Source organism: Diceros bicornis, chromosome 12 (genome assembly GCF_020826845.1).
Source record: "Diceros bicornis minor isolate mBicDic1 chromosome 12, mDicBic1.mat.cur, whole genome shotgun sequence".
Classification (NCBI taxonomy): domain Eukaryota; kingdom Metazoa; phylum Chordata; class Mammalia; order Perissodactyla; family Rhinocerotidae; genus Diceros; species Diceros bicornis.
The window spans coordinates 39,014,218-39,029,159 of record NC_080751.1 but is presented as its reverse complement, the minus strand read 5'-3'; the positions used below and the strand labels follow the sequence as shown (position 1 = coordinate 39,029,159).

General features: G+C 46.2%; 1 protein-coding gene across 2 annotated transcripts in view; it reads left to right on the top strand.

Annotated features, from left to right (window-relative positions):
• Positions 1–14,942, top strand: part of PRKCE (protein kinase C epsilon) — a 488,396-nt gene that overhangs the window by 473,173 nt on the left and 281 nt on the right. For both annotated transcript variants that reach the window (XM_058551312.1, XM_058551311.1), the window contains one exon: positions 11,959–14,942. This exon is cut by the window's right edge and continues 281 nt beyond it. In XM_058551312.1, coding sequence (XP_058407295.1) covers positions 11,959–12,105 — 147 coding nt within the window. In that variant the 3' untranslated portion in view covers positions 12,106–14,942. The remainder of the gene's footprint in view (positions 1–11,958) is intronic.

Here is a 14,942-nt window from a genome sequence, read left to right as displayed (position 1 = left end):
CTGGTGATGAAAGATGGAGCAGGCCCTACTCACCCGGAGACACTGCCTGCCTCGCGGGAGAGCCAAGATCATGGGGCACTTAGAGACACCTCGAGGCTGTTTATAAATTCCAAACTGGATATCATCAAGGGCCAGCGTGCTCTGTACAGACAGTGAGGACTCGTCCATAATCACATGGCCCAAAATGACTCTTGGCACGCATGCTTTATCCTTTTGTTACCAAATTTTAGAGTCAAATAGTCACAGCCCAAGGTGTGCATACGTGTGGACCTGGGCAGGCTAGGGAGGGTGGTGTGCGGGGTGGGTTTGAGGAAGCGAGTGTAAGTGCCGCCCTTCAGAGCTGTCCAGAAATGCCTCCTTCCCTAAAAGGAATGATGACATGCTGTGTCTGTGGAGCTAAAGCTTTGAGACAGATGGTTTCAGCTAGTCTCAAAAGTCCCCCCTGGAAAAAGCCTTAGGTATACAGTCTGTGTCCAGGAGACTTTTCCCAACCATTTTTGTAAGGGACACTTCCAGCCTTCCCGCCGAGCACTGAACAGGCTAGAGGGAACACCCTGTGCTGGGGACCCCCACGGTCTGAGGGACTTAAGCCAAAGGGGCCATTTCCGGTCCTGAGAATGTTCCTCAGGGCTTTCTGCTCCATGTGGGTTCCTCAGAGAGAGTTACTGTACCGCTGAGAAATTCAGGCTTTGTATGAGGGGAAACTTAAATCTGCGGTTCTTAACTTAGCAGTGAAGTCACCACCTCTTGGAAACTCTGACTCAGTGAACTCTCTCCAGGAAAATCCAAATGTGTGCATACACACACCATGCTGGACTATACATTACGAGGTTCGTGGAAGCCTTGACACCCCCCTAACTCGTGCAGGGTTGGCAAACTCTGGCCCTCTGGCCAAATCCAGCCCATTGCTTCTTTTTGTGCAGCCCTCGAAGTAAGAATGGTTTTTACATTTTTCTTAAATGGTTGAAGGAGAATGTTTCATGACACATGAGCACTGTATGAAGTTCGAATGTCAGTGTCCATAAATAAAGTTTCACTGGAACGCCGCCATGCTCATTCATGTACTTCTTGTCCACAGCTGCTTTGTGCCACGACAGCAGAGTGGAGAGGTTGTGACGGAGACCAATGGCCCACAAAGCCTAAAATACATACTATCTGGCCCTTCACAGTACAATTTGCCACCCCTGCTCTAGCAGTGGGAACCCATGTTAAGAAGGCTTGTTTCAAATACTTTACTTTTTCTTAAAATGATTGAGCCACAGAATTTAGAGATAGAAGCAACTTGAAAATCAAGCACTTTCAAAATCACATTGAAAAGCTCCCCACTTTACCAAGGGCAGATGAGGACCCTGTTCCCTGCTTCTGTGGGAACAGGGGATACCAGGGAGTTATGTCTTGGGCCCTCCTTTCTTTCTAGGTTTCTAAACTGGCGCTTCCTTCCAACCTTCCCAACCTTCACATGGCTGCCCTAAAGTTTTGTTTAAAAAGAATCGTGACAAGTGTTCGAAGTTTGGTAGCAACTTCTTTATAATCGGGATACCCGCCCTCCCCTGTAGTGGAGATCCCAGAGAGCTGAGTCCATAGACCCCAGCCAATTCATAGACAAATTGTAGCTCGCTGAACTCATTTGAACACTGAAATATTTGCTGGGTGTGGGGGAGGAGGTGGGTGTTGGCTAATAGGAGTTTCCAAAGTAACTCTTCAAATGGAATTTGTAAAAATATATAAATTTTTATAGTCCAACAAACAATAACAAGGGGACAAGGAGAAAGTAGAATTCCATCAAACAGCTGATTTGACAGAATTCGGCTGTGGTTGTTTGTCCAGAATGCCTGGTAGTCTGGGGGACTTGGTCCAGTTTTAAAAATATGTATACAGACTGCCTCAGGAGTGAAGCAACTTTCCCTCCGAAGTGGTTTAGACAGGAGGTGGCAGACTGGATTATAGTGGAGGGGGCATTTGAGGCCACCACCTGAAGCTTGGGTGGCTCCTCATCTCTGCATACCAGTGACAGAGGCCACCACGCTGCCATGACCCACTCCTTTGGGCCAGAGAATGGCCGGGACCCAAGTGGCTTTCCATTTTTAAATGCCATAAAGCTAATCATTCGTGCTTAAAAAGCAAATGGCTCTTCACTTTCTTCTCCCCTAAAAGATGGCGGCAGCTTGACTAAATAGAGTAGAGGTTACAAGTTGGAGGATCGTGCGACCTATTCGGCGAGGCTCCCATTTTTTTTTTAAATGTTGAATTAGTTGGCAACATTGAAAGATTGGGAGATATAACATGAAAATGTATCTGGAGCATCTCTTGGAAATTCAGAAGACCTGGGAACCCTGGGTTCCTGAAGAGAGCATCAAGCAGTGAGGCGCGTGATGCCTCTTTGCCCCCATCTCCACGGCCCCCTGTGGCCTCCAGGCACCCCCTGATCTTTGTGACTTTGTTCACACACACAAACCCCACTCATTGCAGAGAAAAACAGATATGATGTCACAGCCAGCAGTGCTAAAAGTCAAATCGTCCTCTTTCTTTCTTCTGTTTTGTTTTTCCTATCTTGCTTTATTCCAGAAAGTTTAAAGATGGCTCGTCAGGATGTATAAAGTACATATTATAAATGTAATGTCAGTGAAAAGGAGGAAAGGAAACAAGAGTAGGAAAGCAAAAAAGAATCAGGAAGGTTCTTTTAGTGTGTCACACATTTGGCTGTTAGCTTTTGAGTGAAGATGGGCTAGTTCTAGATTTTGGAGTGTGTGGGAGCTGAAGGCACACGGGTTCCCCGGTGAGACGATGATTCTATGAACCAAGGTCAAGGAGAAATTTCACCCAAGGATCATCCCAAAGACAGTGCTGTTTGTTCTAATCATACGGTTGTGATAAATATTGATGGAGAAGCAATGCTAATAATTCACATTGACTCTATGCCATGTACAGTTCCCACCTCTTATGTGTCTTATTTAATTTAATCCTTATAACAAATTATGGAGAGGACTACTAATATCTCCATTTTATGGATGAGAAAACTGAGGCTATATAGAGAGTGACTATATAATTTGCCCAAGGCCACAGAGTTTGGGAGACCTAGGAATGGAATCCAGGCAGTCTGGCTGCAGAGCATGCATGCTAAACCGCTAAGCTACACTGCCTCTCGGAGGGTGGCATCTGAAGAAGCCAGTGTGGTTCACCAGTGAGCTCTCGGATGTCCCAATTTTATAAAGACCAATATCAAATAAGTACAAAAGGACATGAAACTGAGAAGGATGCCAGTATAGAGCGTGAACTTGAGAGGAAGCTAAATCCAGAACAACCTTAGGCCCCTAAGTAGGCTTTTAGACAACAAAAGAGCCTTTTGAAACCACTAAGACAAAGAAGGAGGAAAGAGACTCACTGCTCCTTTGCAAGAGGGACTCCACCAGGCTGCACATCAGAATCACTCATGGAGCTTTGAAAAAATGCAGAGGCCTGGGCCCCACTCCTGGAGGTTCCAGTCCATGAGGTCTGTGATGAGGCCCAAGTGTCCACATAGCTGCTTGTTTGCTTTTGATGCACAGGCAGGATGCAGAACCACCGTGCCAAGCGATGACCAAAAGCAAGGCTGTTATTTTGCCTCTAACTTTTCCCCAAAGAGAAATATCTTCAAAGTACAGCAATTAGGGCAAAAACCACTGAGGGAAGTGAAACCCCATTACATTTAATCAAGCTCACCTGGGAGCTATAACACTCCCATGCCCAGGCCAGATCCCAGAGCAATTACACTGAATCTCTGGGGTGGGACCAGCATCACTATTATTTAAAGTTCCCTGTTGATTCCTGTGAGAAGCCACTGCTCCAGGCCCAGGTGAATTACATCTTACATGAATCTTAGATTCATGAAGAATCTACCATGCCCACTATTTGGTCATTTGGATTTGATGGACTAGAGCAGTGATACCAAATTATGGGAGATGGGCAAACAGTCTCCAAGTATTCAAGAACAGGGAAAATGAGGATTTAGGATACTTTGAGATGGATGCTAGTAAAGCAAGTTTCTAGAAATTTTTGTGAGAAGATACTTTGTGGACACTTAAGGGGAAATCAGTAATCACTTAGAGCCAATTAACTTCGTTTAGAGACCAAGAGACCAGAGAAATGCTCCAGGCATTGTGTATCTTTATTCCAGCAAAGCAATTGAAAGTCTCTGATACCATCCTCTGAACAAGATGAAGAAAGGGACCGTGGCTGGTTGATTCACAATGGATCTAACAACCACACCCCCAAGTGCGCTGGTAGGACTGGGTGTCAGCTTTGCAAGATGGCTGTTTGCAGAGGGCAGGTCACAGGGCTCTGCACCTGATCCTGCCTTACTCGATATTTCTATATGCATCTTCTTAGAGAGGAGACCTGCCAATCAAATTTTAGGATGACAAAAAGCTGAAAGATATGGCAAATAAGATGGATGACAGAATTAACTTGACATTCCCATAGTACTTTAGAGTTTACATGAGCTTTACTTGTATGCTTTCATATAACCCTCCGCAAACTAGGTATATACATTATTGCCACTTTCTGGGTAAGTAAACTGAGATTCAGAGAGGTAAATTACAGAATCATTATTTATGATGATCTCAACAGGCTAGAAATATGTACCAAAATAAGAAGAAATCAAGGTTAAATATAAAGAATTACATTTGGATTCGAAAAATCAATTTCAGAAAATAAGATTGGGGTGTGTATTGGTTTCCTAGGACTACCATAACAAAGTACCCCAAACTAGATGGCTTAGCACAACAAAAATTTATTGTCTCACAGATCTGGAGACTAGAAGTCTTTGATCAAGATGTCAGCAGGGCCATGCTCCCTCCGAAACCTGTAGGGGAAGAAGCCTTCCTTGCCTCTTACAGCTTCTGGTAGCCCCAGATGTTCCTTGCCTGTGGCAGCGTCACCCCACCCCCACGTGGTGTTCTCCCTGTGTCTCTTCACACGGCCTTTCCTCTGTGCGTCTGTCTCTGTGTCCAAGTTCCCCTTCTTATAAGGTCACCAGTCATATTGGATTACGGCCCACACTAATGACCTCATCTTAACTTGATTACATCCTCAAAGACCTTATTTCCAAATAAAGTCACATTCTGAGGTACTTGGGGTTAGAATTTCAACATATCTTTTTTGGGAGATACAATTCAACCCATAACAGGGTTAAACTGGATTGATAAAACTAAGAGCGTCAATGTTTTATCACAGCTGCTTAAGAAATGGTAAAACATTGATGCTGTCTTAGACACTGGTTTCATTTGAGAGTTGCCACCAAGTAGAGGGTCATGCTAGTGCACTTGGCATTGCTCAGACCCCCCAGTCAGGAATCAAGAGGTCAGCTCTGGCCACCACATTCTAAGAAGGAGATGGATAAAAAAAATGGTAGGGAACCATCATAGCAAGACAGGTTCCGTGGGCAGCCCAGTGCCAGATGAACTCCATACATTTTGCTCTGTTTTTATAAGGAAAATCCAAAAGTATGACCAATTCCTGGGTAACAAAATTAAAAAGGGGGAAAAGGGATGGAGGAATATGTCTAGAGAGATTTCTAGGTAAATGATAGTAAACTTGAAATTCTGTTCTAACCTTCATTATTTTGCCAGGCAAGACAACATGCAGTTATACATTCCTTATTTCATTTGACTTCACATGTCAGCATGTGTATAGAAACATATACACATATACTCTCTTAATTAGGATGTTTGGGTATAATGAATATGTGTGTGTATGTAAAGATCCAGTTAGTTGGTGCTGAGCAAGCATTCTAATTATTTAAATTCCTGCTTTTTCTTTTAGAATATTTAAAAGAGGAAAGTAGAGCTTAGATAAGAATATTGACATTTCAGAGCTAGGAGGAATTTTGGGTTTGACTGTTACAATGAATAAAATTATTTTAAGCAAATGAGTAGTAAGTGTCTGCTGTGTGCCCTGCTTTGCATTAGGTACCTTGCGGGATATGAGAGGAGAACAGGACATACATAAAATATTAGGAGAAGGGACCAAATGTGTGATCCAGGAAGTGCCATGGGGACTGGGAGGAGGGTGAGATGGGGTGAGGCTGGTGTCAGGGAAGACTTGAGAGGGAGCTGGAACCTGATGTGGGACTTGGAGGAAAGCCAGCGTCGTGGAGACCACATGGAAACAGCATGTCTGCCCAGTTCTGATCGCACACATGGGGCAAGGGACCCCTGGCTTACAGTCATTCTGCTACCTATGCTCTTTCTGTCACACCAGGCAGAGGTGAAGAGGTGGACAGGAACCAGCAAGGTGGCCATATGAAAGCCAACCCCGTGCCCCAGCCTGTAAGATCGGGGAGTTTCCTGGGTACTTTAGAGCAAAGTCATCTGTTGATCTCCTGGTAATCAGATGAAGACAGAAGCAGAAATCGCTGGCTCCTCTGAAAGCTGCTGATAAACTTCAGATAAAGCTGATAAAGTCAGATAAGGCTGCCTTCAAGACAGTGGGGGCTATGAAAAAATTGTGCCAGCCAGACAGGAAGCAAGTGTTCCTGGCGCCTACCCATGTCGGCGCTGGGGTCCAAACACTACCACAGCTGGCTGAGCCCCCAGCCCTCGGTGGCCTCGGGGTGATTTATAAGACAGGCCCAGTGGCTTTGCTTCTCAGAAGGATCTGGAGTGACCTGTAACTGTATTTCTGTAAATTTTACCTCACTTCCCCGCTACAGACACCAGAAATGTGCCCTTCCCTCAAGGTCAGCCCCACCTCTCAAATCCAAGAGCTAACTTGTTTCAGGAGGTGTGCCAAAGGGAATAGGAATGTTTTCCCCTAATACCAACCGCACGGGGCAGGGACAGACCCACCAAGTCCCTAACTTCCCTTAGTCCATCTGTCTTGATGGAATTTTCCTAAACCCTGGTGGAACCTGTTTCTATCTTGTACCAGCAATCAGGGAACCCTAGTGCCCCAAGCTGACCGCCGCTGGCCATTGAGCAGGCCTAAGCCCACCTGTCTCTCAGGCCCTGCAGGGGGCAATGGTCTGGGCTTCCCTGCTTCAGGTCCTTCATGAGTCAGACCTTCTCTCCACTCCACCTATGCTTCCCCAAAAGAAAAACCTGCTCTGGCACAACAGCTGCCACTGGTCCTGAGCCCAGATCACTTTCCTGGCTCTAGATAGAGTGGCAGCAAGAGCGTGCATTCCCTCATTGTTTCAGCAGATATTTATTGAGCACGCGGTCTGTGCCAGGCCTTGCGCTAGGCAGGGGATGGAATGGCAAGTTCACCCCAGGCCCCGCCCCAGATTAGTAGAAAGGAGGAGGACATCCAGTGTAATGAGTGCTGTGATAAGAGTTAGGGGAGATTATAGGGCACCCGTGAGAGGCTTGGAGGGACAAGGAAGGCTTCCTGAAGGAAGAGCATCTAAGCCAAGATGGGAAAGGTGAGGAGAAGTCAGCTCAGTGATGAGGACATGGGGCGGAAGACAAGGAGGGGAGAGGGTGTTCCAGGCGGAGGATTAGCTGTGCAAAGGCTTGGAGGCAGGAGGAAGCCAGCAAGTGCAGAGAACTTCATGGCTGAGCAGGGCCCTGGAGATGAAGCTGGGCAGGTAGGCAGGGACAGGATCCTGAAGGGCCTTAGAAGTGGGTGAGTGTAAGATCCTGGGACTTTATCCCAAGAGCAGTGAGGCGCCATTAGAAGAATCTCAATCACTGGAGGAAGCGCTAGGATGTCCAGGCAGGCCCTGGCTCAGCACTAGTTCAGGATTTGGAGGCACACAGAGAAACTTAAGACGCAGTCCCTGCCTTCAAGAAGCTCATGTCATCGATAGGCAGATCTCATGGAGTATGTTGGGTAACACAGCCAAGCTGTGCATGATGCGTGCCTGTGGGACACAGGTGCTAAGACTCGGAGGCAGGGAGGAACTCACATTTATTGCATGCTCATGATGTGTCGGGATCTGCACTGAGGCACCTAACATCTGGCATCTCATTTAGTCCTCAAGGCAACCTTAGGGCACCTGTTACCACCCCCATTTTATAAATGGAAAGAACAAGGCTCAAAGAGTGACTTCACACAGTGTCATAAGCAGGAAGGGACAGTACCAGGATGAGAGGTCAGCCAGTGCCCTTTCTCCTACTCCATGCAGCCTCCCATAAGTGTGGGGAAAGGATGTGGGAAGGGCTTCATGGAGGAGATAAGATCTGAAGAGTTAGAAAGTTCTCCCACGTGTCCTGGTGTCACCTCTCAGGCTGTGCAGTGTGGGCTAAGAGTCTGGCATTTAGACATTAGGGGAGGCATATGGGATGACTGAAGATCCAGGTAAACAGGGAGCGTCTCTGGGAGATTGCCATCAGAAGCTTGGAGTCGAGTCTTGTGCCTGCTCTGTGAGGGAGGCAGCAGCTTTTCAAAGAATAAAATCAGGGAGTAAGGGATATAATCCCCAGTCCCCTCCAAATTTGAGGATGCTATGCTGCCTATATGCCATTAATAGGGGATGGGGTTTTCAGAGATATTTGCTTTGGAAAACTTCCCAAGCTTCTGAGGTTAATAGTCAGGAATTGTGCATAGTGGGGATGTTGGTTATTTGAATTGGAAATGAGTAACTGACATGCACCTCAAGTGTCTCCAAGGAAAATAGGGCCTGGGCCAGGTTGCCTAAGGGGGTAGGTGAGCCAAATATGTCTTTCTGTAGAGCTCTGGAAGAATAGCACACTTGCTTAAGTGCCACCCATGATTCTGGGACCCCTGGAAAGCCCAGAGCTGAGCTGGATGGCTCCCCAAACTAGCCGGCCATGGACCTCGAGGTCCTCTGAGAATGACATCCCAGCTGTGTTGACTGAGCCTGGTTCCCAGGTACACAATCAGCAAGTTGTGACATTCGAACATCCTGTAGAATCTACCTGCGTCACTATGCCCCAGTTGACCTCAGGAAATGAAATCAGTTTCCATGACTAATGGACACTAATGACTGAAAGGTGAAGCACAAACAGGTGGGTAGACAGGGAGAGTCAATGCCAGAGCGTCTACAGATTTCCCGAGGTTCTCTGTACACATGCTCCCCCTCATTAGTAGCCAGTGAGAGGAAGTTGGGAAAGAGGTGAGACTGCCCTGAAAACACAGGAGTCCTGGGCATGGCCCACACTGGGTGATGTTACAGATTGAGTTTCCCTCTTGCCCTATTTCTTGCCTCTCATCTTCACCCAACTCCCACCCCTCCCATCCCCTGGCTCCTTTCCCCCTCTGCCTCCACTGAAGTTGCCCCTTGGTCACCTTCTGGGATGATACTCAGTGCTTCCCAAGTCACTGCCACCTTCTCCCTACCTTACTTCTCCTTCTGGACTCATTTCTCCAAGTACCACAGGCCCATACTCTGTAACCCGTCCTCAATCAAAGTGAACCCATCCCTCCTTCGATAGAGATCTTCAGAAGCGGCATCACCACACCCTTTCCCCAGGCACCAGCCCTCCCGTGTCCGGCATGCGTCACTGTGGGGATGGACTTTGTTGTTCCTCTCTGAAGTCCCTCTCCATGCAGGGCCCCCCTTTTCCTCTTGCTTTGTACACACTGGAGACGGAGAACAAATCGTCCTCTTGCCCAGGGCCAGCCCTCCTGATAGAGATGACTAAGCCACTCCTCAGTTTTCCCATCTCAAGGGGCAACATGCACATCCTTCAGCTGCAGGTCCTGTTTCCAAGTCTTGGGTTTTCTGTGTTCCCCTTCTGTCTCCCTTCCAAGGTCTCTGAGACATACTGACCTATGCAGCTCAAGCCCAGAGAGAAGATACCAAGCAGGACTGATGAGTGCTGAAAGATTGGAAAGAGTACTCAGCTCTGCTCCGTGCTGTCCTTCTGATTCTGATCGCAATCTGGGGCAATTTGAAAGCAGAGTCCCTTGCCGAGTTCACCCAGTCCACGTTACCATTCTGTCCCCAACCCACAGCCGTCTCCTACCATGCTTGCCTGCTGGCAAGCCTTTCTGACTTTCTTTTAGACTAATGGCTTGACCTATAACATCTCCTGGTTGAATTTGGCCCTTGCTATGTCTTCTCACTTCTCCAGTGTCTGGCTCTCCAGACATTCCCCACCATGGAAGGCCTCATGCTAAGACCTGGATTTGATTCTGGCTCTGCCCTTAACTAGTTGGGTGACTCTGGGCAAGTCAGCAACCTCTTGGAGCCAGTTTCCTCTTCTATGAAATCAGGATAATAAATACCTGCCTGTTCTAATGATCAGACAAGCAAATGAATGTGAAATGCTTTGTAAACTGTAAAGTAGCACTTCCCAAACCATGTTCTGCAGAACTCTGCTCCAGGAGAGAGATTAAGAAACTATTCAGAAAAAATAAAATGATGTCAAGTTTGAGGAAGGCTGGCCTTAACAAAGTGAACCAGGTTTCTTGACTCTAGGATGTCTCAGAGCTTTTAATTTGCCAACGTGCCTGACAAGTCTCCAAGAGCAGGGTACAAAATATAGCTTTGTCTCAAAACCACTTTTTTCATATAGACTCCTTATTAACATCTTTTAGGTTGCTAGTTTCCACAGAACATAGCATATATTAATATTATTCCTCCTACAAATAATAATGCTAGTCTTTCAGCAAGATTTATTCCATCATCCAGGTCACTAATCCTGGGTAACACCAATTAATCCATGTCTGAAAAGCATTGCCAAAGCTCCTTCAGTCTTCCCAGCATGTGCTGTGCACTGTGGGGGAGAGGCACCTGGTTCTGAAGGCCTCTGCAGTGGGGCTGCACCCTCACCTCCTGCTGTCCCCCCACTGGACTCTGCCCCAGGCAGCTGGGGAACCCCTTGTCCCGAGTGTACATCTTTCCTGTTCCTGCCCCATTGCCTCTGTCCCATCTTTCTCCCTACCAAGCTGCCTTCCTCCCATCTCTACCAACACGATTATAACTCATTCTTCAAGTCTCAGCCAAGCCCCGACTTCTCCAAGGAAGTTTTTCTAACCATTACAGTGTGTTCCAGACAGGAATACTGGCTCCCATCTCCCCTGGAAGCCGCTAATGGCAGAGAGCATTATTTACGCTTCCTGATTTTCTCCAAAACCAGAACTTGTTAGATGGCTGCCCTCCACCCCCCCATGAACCATAAGCCCTATTTTGGGAACTTGAACCTCCAACTGGGTATGGGTCCTTCTGAGGTGGGGAGTCAGGGATGGGTTTTCTTACATGTTCATTCATTCAGTAGATGCTTATTGCTGGGAACCCAAAGTTTAATAAGACTTTAAGGAGCTTTTGGTGGAGACAAAAGTATAAACAATTCATTGCAAGTCAGTATGTTGAGTGTACTAATAGAAATAATATAGGAGCACAAAATAGGGTTGATGGTGAGCGCAGGTGGGGATCAAGGCAGGCTTCCCAGAAGATGGCCCTGCCCCCTACCCATCCTCCTACTTATAGGAAGGATGTCATATGGAGCAGACATGGCAAGGTTTTAGGGGTCTACCTGTAGGAAAGAAAGACCACTGAAGACTTTGTGGGAGGGGGATTCAAGTTTGTTCCCTGGGTCACAGGAAGGGAGGTCTCGATGGAGCCAGAGGGTTAGGGCAGAAGCTGGAAGGGGGAGCGTGAGTTGGGAGCTATGCATCCCACTCTCCCAGACAAACGCCACATATACACACATACATACACACACACACGCACTCCACACACACACACATACACACATGTGCACACACATCCACAAACACATGGGCACACGCGTGCACACACACACAGTCTACGGGAATCCCACTTCCCTGCTTTTCCATCATACCCTCTCACCCCTTCTTCCTTCTCACCTGGACTCATCCTTCCTCTTCAAGTCCTCTGTCATCCGGTCCGGGGCCATCCATCGTTACCGCATTGGAACAGCTCTATGTCTGCTCTCAGTAGCTAGAGACCCGCTTTGGCGAGAGGCTGGTCAGTGTGATGCCCACTCCCTGTGGGGGGCCCTGGGGAGGAAGGTCAGCCTGGAGTCAGTGCTTTCTCTTTTCTTCTCACAGAAAACCAAAAGAGATGTCAATAACTTTGACCAAGACTTTACCCGGGAAGAGCCAGTACTCACACTCGTAGATGAAGCAATTGTGAAGCAGATCAACCAGGAGGAATTCAAAGGATTCTCCTACTTTGGTGAAGACCTGATGCCCTAAGAAGCCGCTCCAGGTGGAGTTTGGTGATGCTGCAAGAAGGGGTGCCGAGAAGATTCCTATTTTCCGGAGGCTCAGAAGGTCTTGAACTACTTCTCCTCCCCGGAGCCCCAGTCCCTCATTCACTCTCTATTTATTGCATTCCCTTACCCCAGGCCACCTCCTCCCTCCTTCCACCTGATGACCAGAAGGCACTCTTGGTTCTTGTCTCACCAGTAATGCAGAATCGTATTGGGTCAGCAGTTAGCTGGACACACTGCCGCGTTTGGTCTGTTGGCAAGCCTGATTCCACTCCTCGGGGGCTCCTGGCAGTGAGGCAACTTCAGTTCTTTTACTGCAAAGGAAAAAATAAAAGCAAACGAGACGACTCTGGCTCTGCTATCAGACATGGAGTCCCGACAGCTCTTGCTTCTCATCGCTCCAGTCCCCCCGCCTGCCACCTCTACCCTTCTGCCCCGGAGAAGAGACTGGGGCTTCCTCAGCATGAGGGTGAGCACCCTCGAGGTGTGCCCGTGAAGGAGAGAGACTGGGAGATGCACAGGTTGCCTGCCTGTTTGGGTTTGCTCTGGAATGGCTAATTCTTGCTTGCTTTGGTTTTAGCTTTTGGGCATGCCAAAGTTGTGTAAGCATGTATCTCATGGAAGAAAACACTCTTTGTAGAAAAAGAAATTTGGTTTTGAACTCTAATAACATTTGAAAAATATATTATCAAATTTGCTTTATAATTGGCCAAAAGAAATAAATTCCAGTATTAATACAGGTAAATATTAAAGGGCTAATATACAATGAGAAACCAATTGTCCAAGGTTTATGCTATTAATGATTTAGTGGCACATGGGAGCTATCGGATTTGAGAGGAAAGGAAACAAGCAGTGCTCCTCGTTATTGAAGTTCTGCCTGAACACGAAGGCCACAGCACTGATGGCCAAGACCCTGGGGTTCTAGTAAAACTTGGCCCCCAAATTCTCTTTCCAGTTTCATCCTAAGTTCCCAGCATAAACTCTATTTATTTTCTGCAGCAGTGTGTTATCTTTGCACACTTCTACAAAATGGTAGTACTACTGTGTCGTGGTTTTTTAACATTAAAGGTGTAAAGTTAAATATGAAATATTTGCTTTTGGAATGAGCAGAATGAGGCTAAACATGGGTTAGGCAGAGGGTATCAAGAGACTGAAGAGTAACTTCAGTTGGAAAACTGACAGTGTGGCAAGATGTACTCGGAGTTTTGTTTCTGTGTGACATGCAATGGCAACTCATGTGGACACTATTTAATGGGTGTGATGTTACCTCCTGTAGATATGCTAACAGTGTTACATTCTTTAATTTCCAAGGGTTTTCTGTGGCTTTGTGTATATGTTTCCCGGAGGTCATTTGACTATCTATTTTACTGAACTGATTTAGCAGGGAATGGAATCCATTCCAACTGTTGCACGTGGATTTCCCAGCTGTCCCTAAATATATATACTTGTGAGTGGCAAAGTGGCACTAATGAAGCTTTTTGCCTTTTGTACATTTGAGATTTTTGTATATAGTGTTTGCTGCAAGGCCTGTGGAATTAATTCATTGAATTTAGAGGTATCAACTGCTGCATGTTCAGGCATATTATAAAACTTTAGTCTATGAAAGAATAATTATAATAATGTCCAGGTGCAATACTCTGTAAGTGTATTGGTTCAAGTTACCGAGAGATAAGGTATGTCTCTTTCTATCTTTTTTTGGGGGGAGGGTGGTCCTTTGTACTGTTTATTTCATTTTGATTTATTTTAAAAGATGTAAACATATATTAAGCTATATTAAATCTCACATACAGTTCTCCTGTGCTCTATTAGGCCCTGATAGAGATGGGGAAGAGAAAGGAATGTTTTCAATGGTGGTTTCAAAGCTTGGACAGTGACTAGTTTGAGCCCAGAGAGAGTTGGTGTCCATATTTGCATCTGGCTAGTCCTAGCCTTTGTTCCTAATGATGACATTCAGTTCTCTTTTGTTTTTATTTTTTAAAAACTCAGGTGTAATTATTATCTGTTCTTATGATAATTTCAAATATTATGCTCTATCAATTTGCGTGTTTGGCATACCAGTGAAGTGACAAAGAACAGTAGATTAATTTAATTTATCTTCGGTAACTTGACGTACTGGGGAGAGACTATCTTCTGGAGTTGAGTACAAGCACAGAAACATCTTCATGGTGGCATCATCTCATTTTTTAGGAAGACGTGACAATACTGCCCATCATACTCATGCATCACTACTGCTGTCTGGTTTCCCTCTGCTTCCTTCACCATGATGAACTTTGAACAACCAGGCCAGCTCTAACTGCAATGCCAAATGGCCTTGTCCAAGGGCTTGGTGGTGTTCCCATGTCAGCGGGGGTTGGGCCCTTCCTACAGGACAACTGGCATTTTTGCTGGGAAGTCAATAATAATACCTTCCACCCGGTGGCTCCAGGAGGTCAGTCAGCGAGTTGCCTGGCCCAGAGTCACCCCCTTTCAGCGCCCAAAGCCGGGTAGGCTGGGGGGCCTCCTGCTTGGGGCTGGAGCTGATCAAGTTCTCACACAGGCAGATTCAAGTCCCATGTAGCCTATAGAAAAAAGCTTGTGTGTTCCTTGAGTATTCATTGTTTCGTTTTAGTTTTCACAAGATTTTGGAAGTGGACACTGTTACATTTCTGCCTATTCTTTCTTATCTTTCCAGCTCTTTTTTTTTTTTTTAAAGGAAGAAAAAAGGAGTGCAAAAAAAAAATGCCAAAAAATATATGAAGGATAGCTGTTCTCCTGTGTTCTCTCATTATGGACTTTGTGAAGTGGAAACATAATTTTTTCCTCCAAAGGTGAAAAAACAAT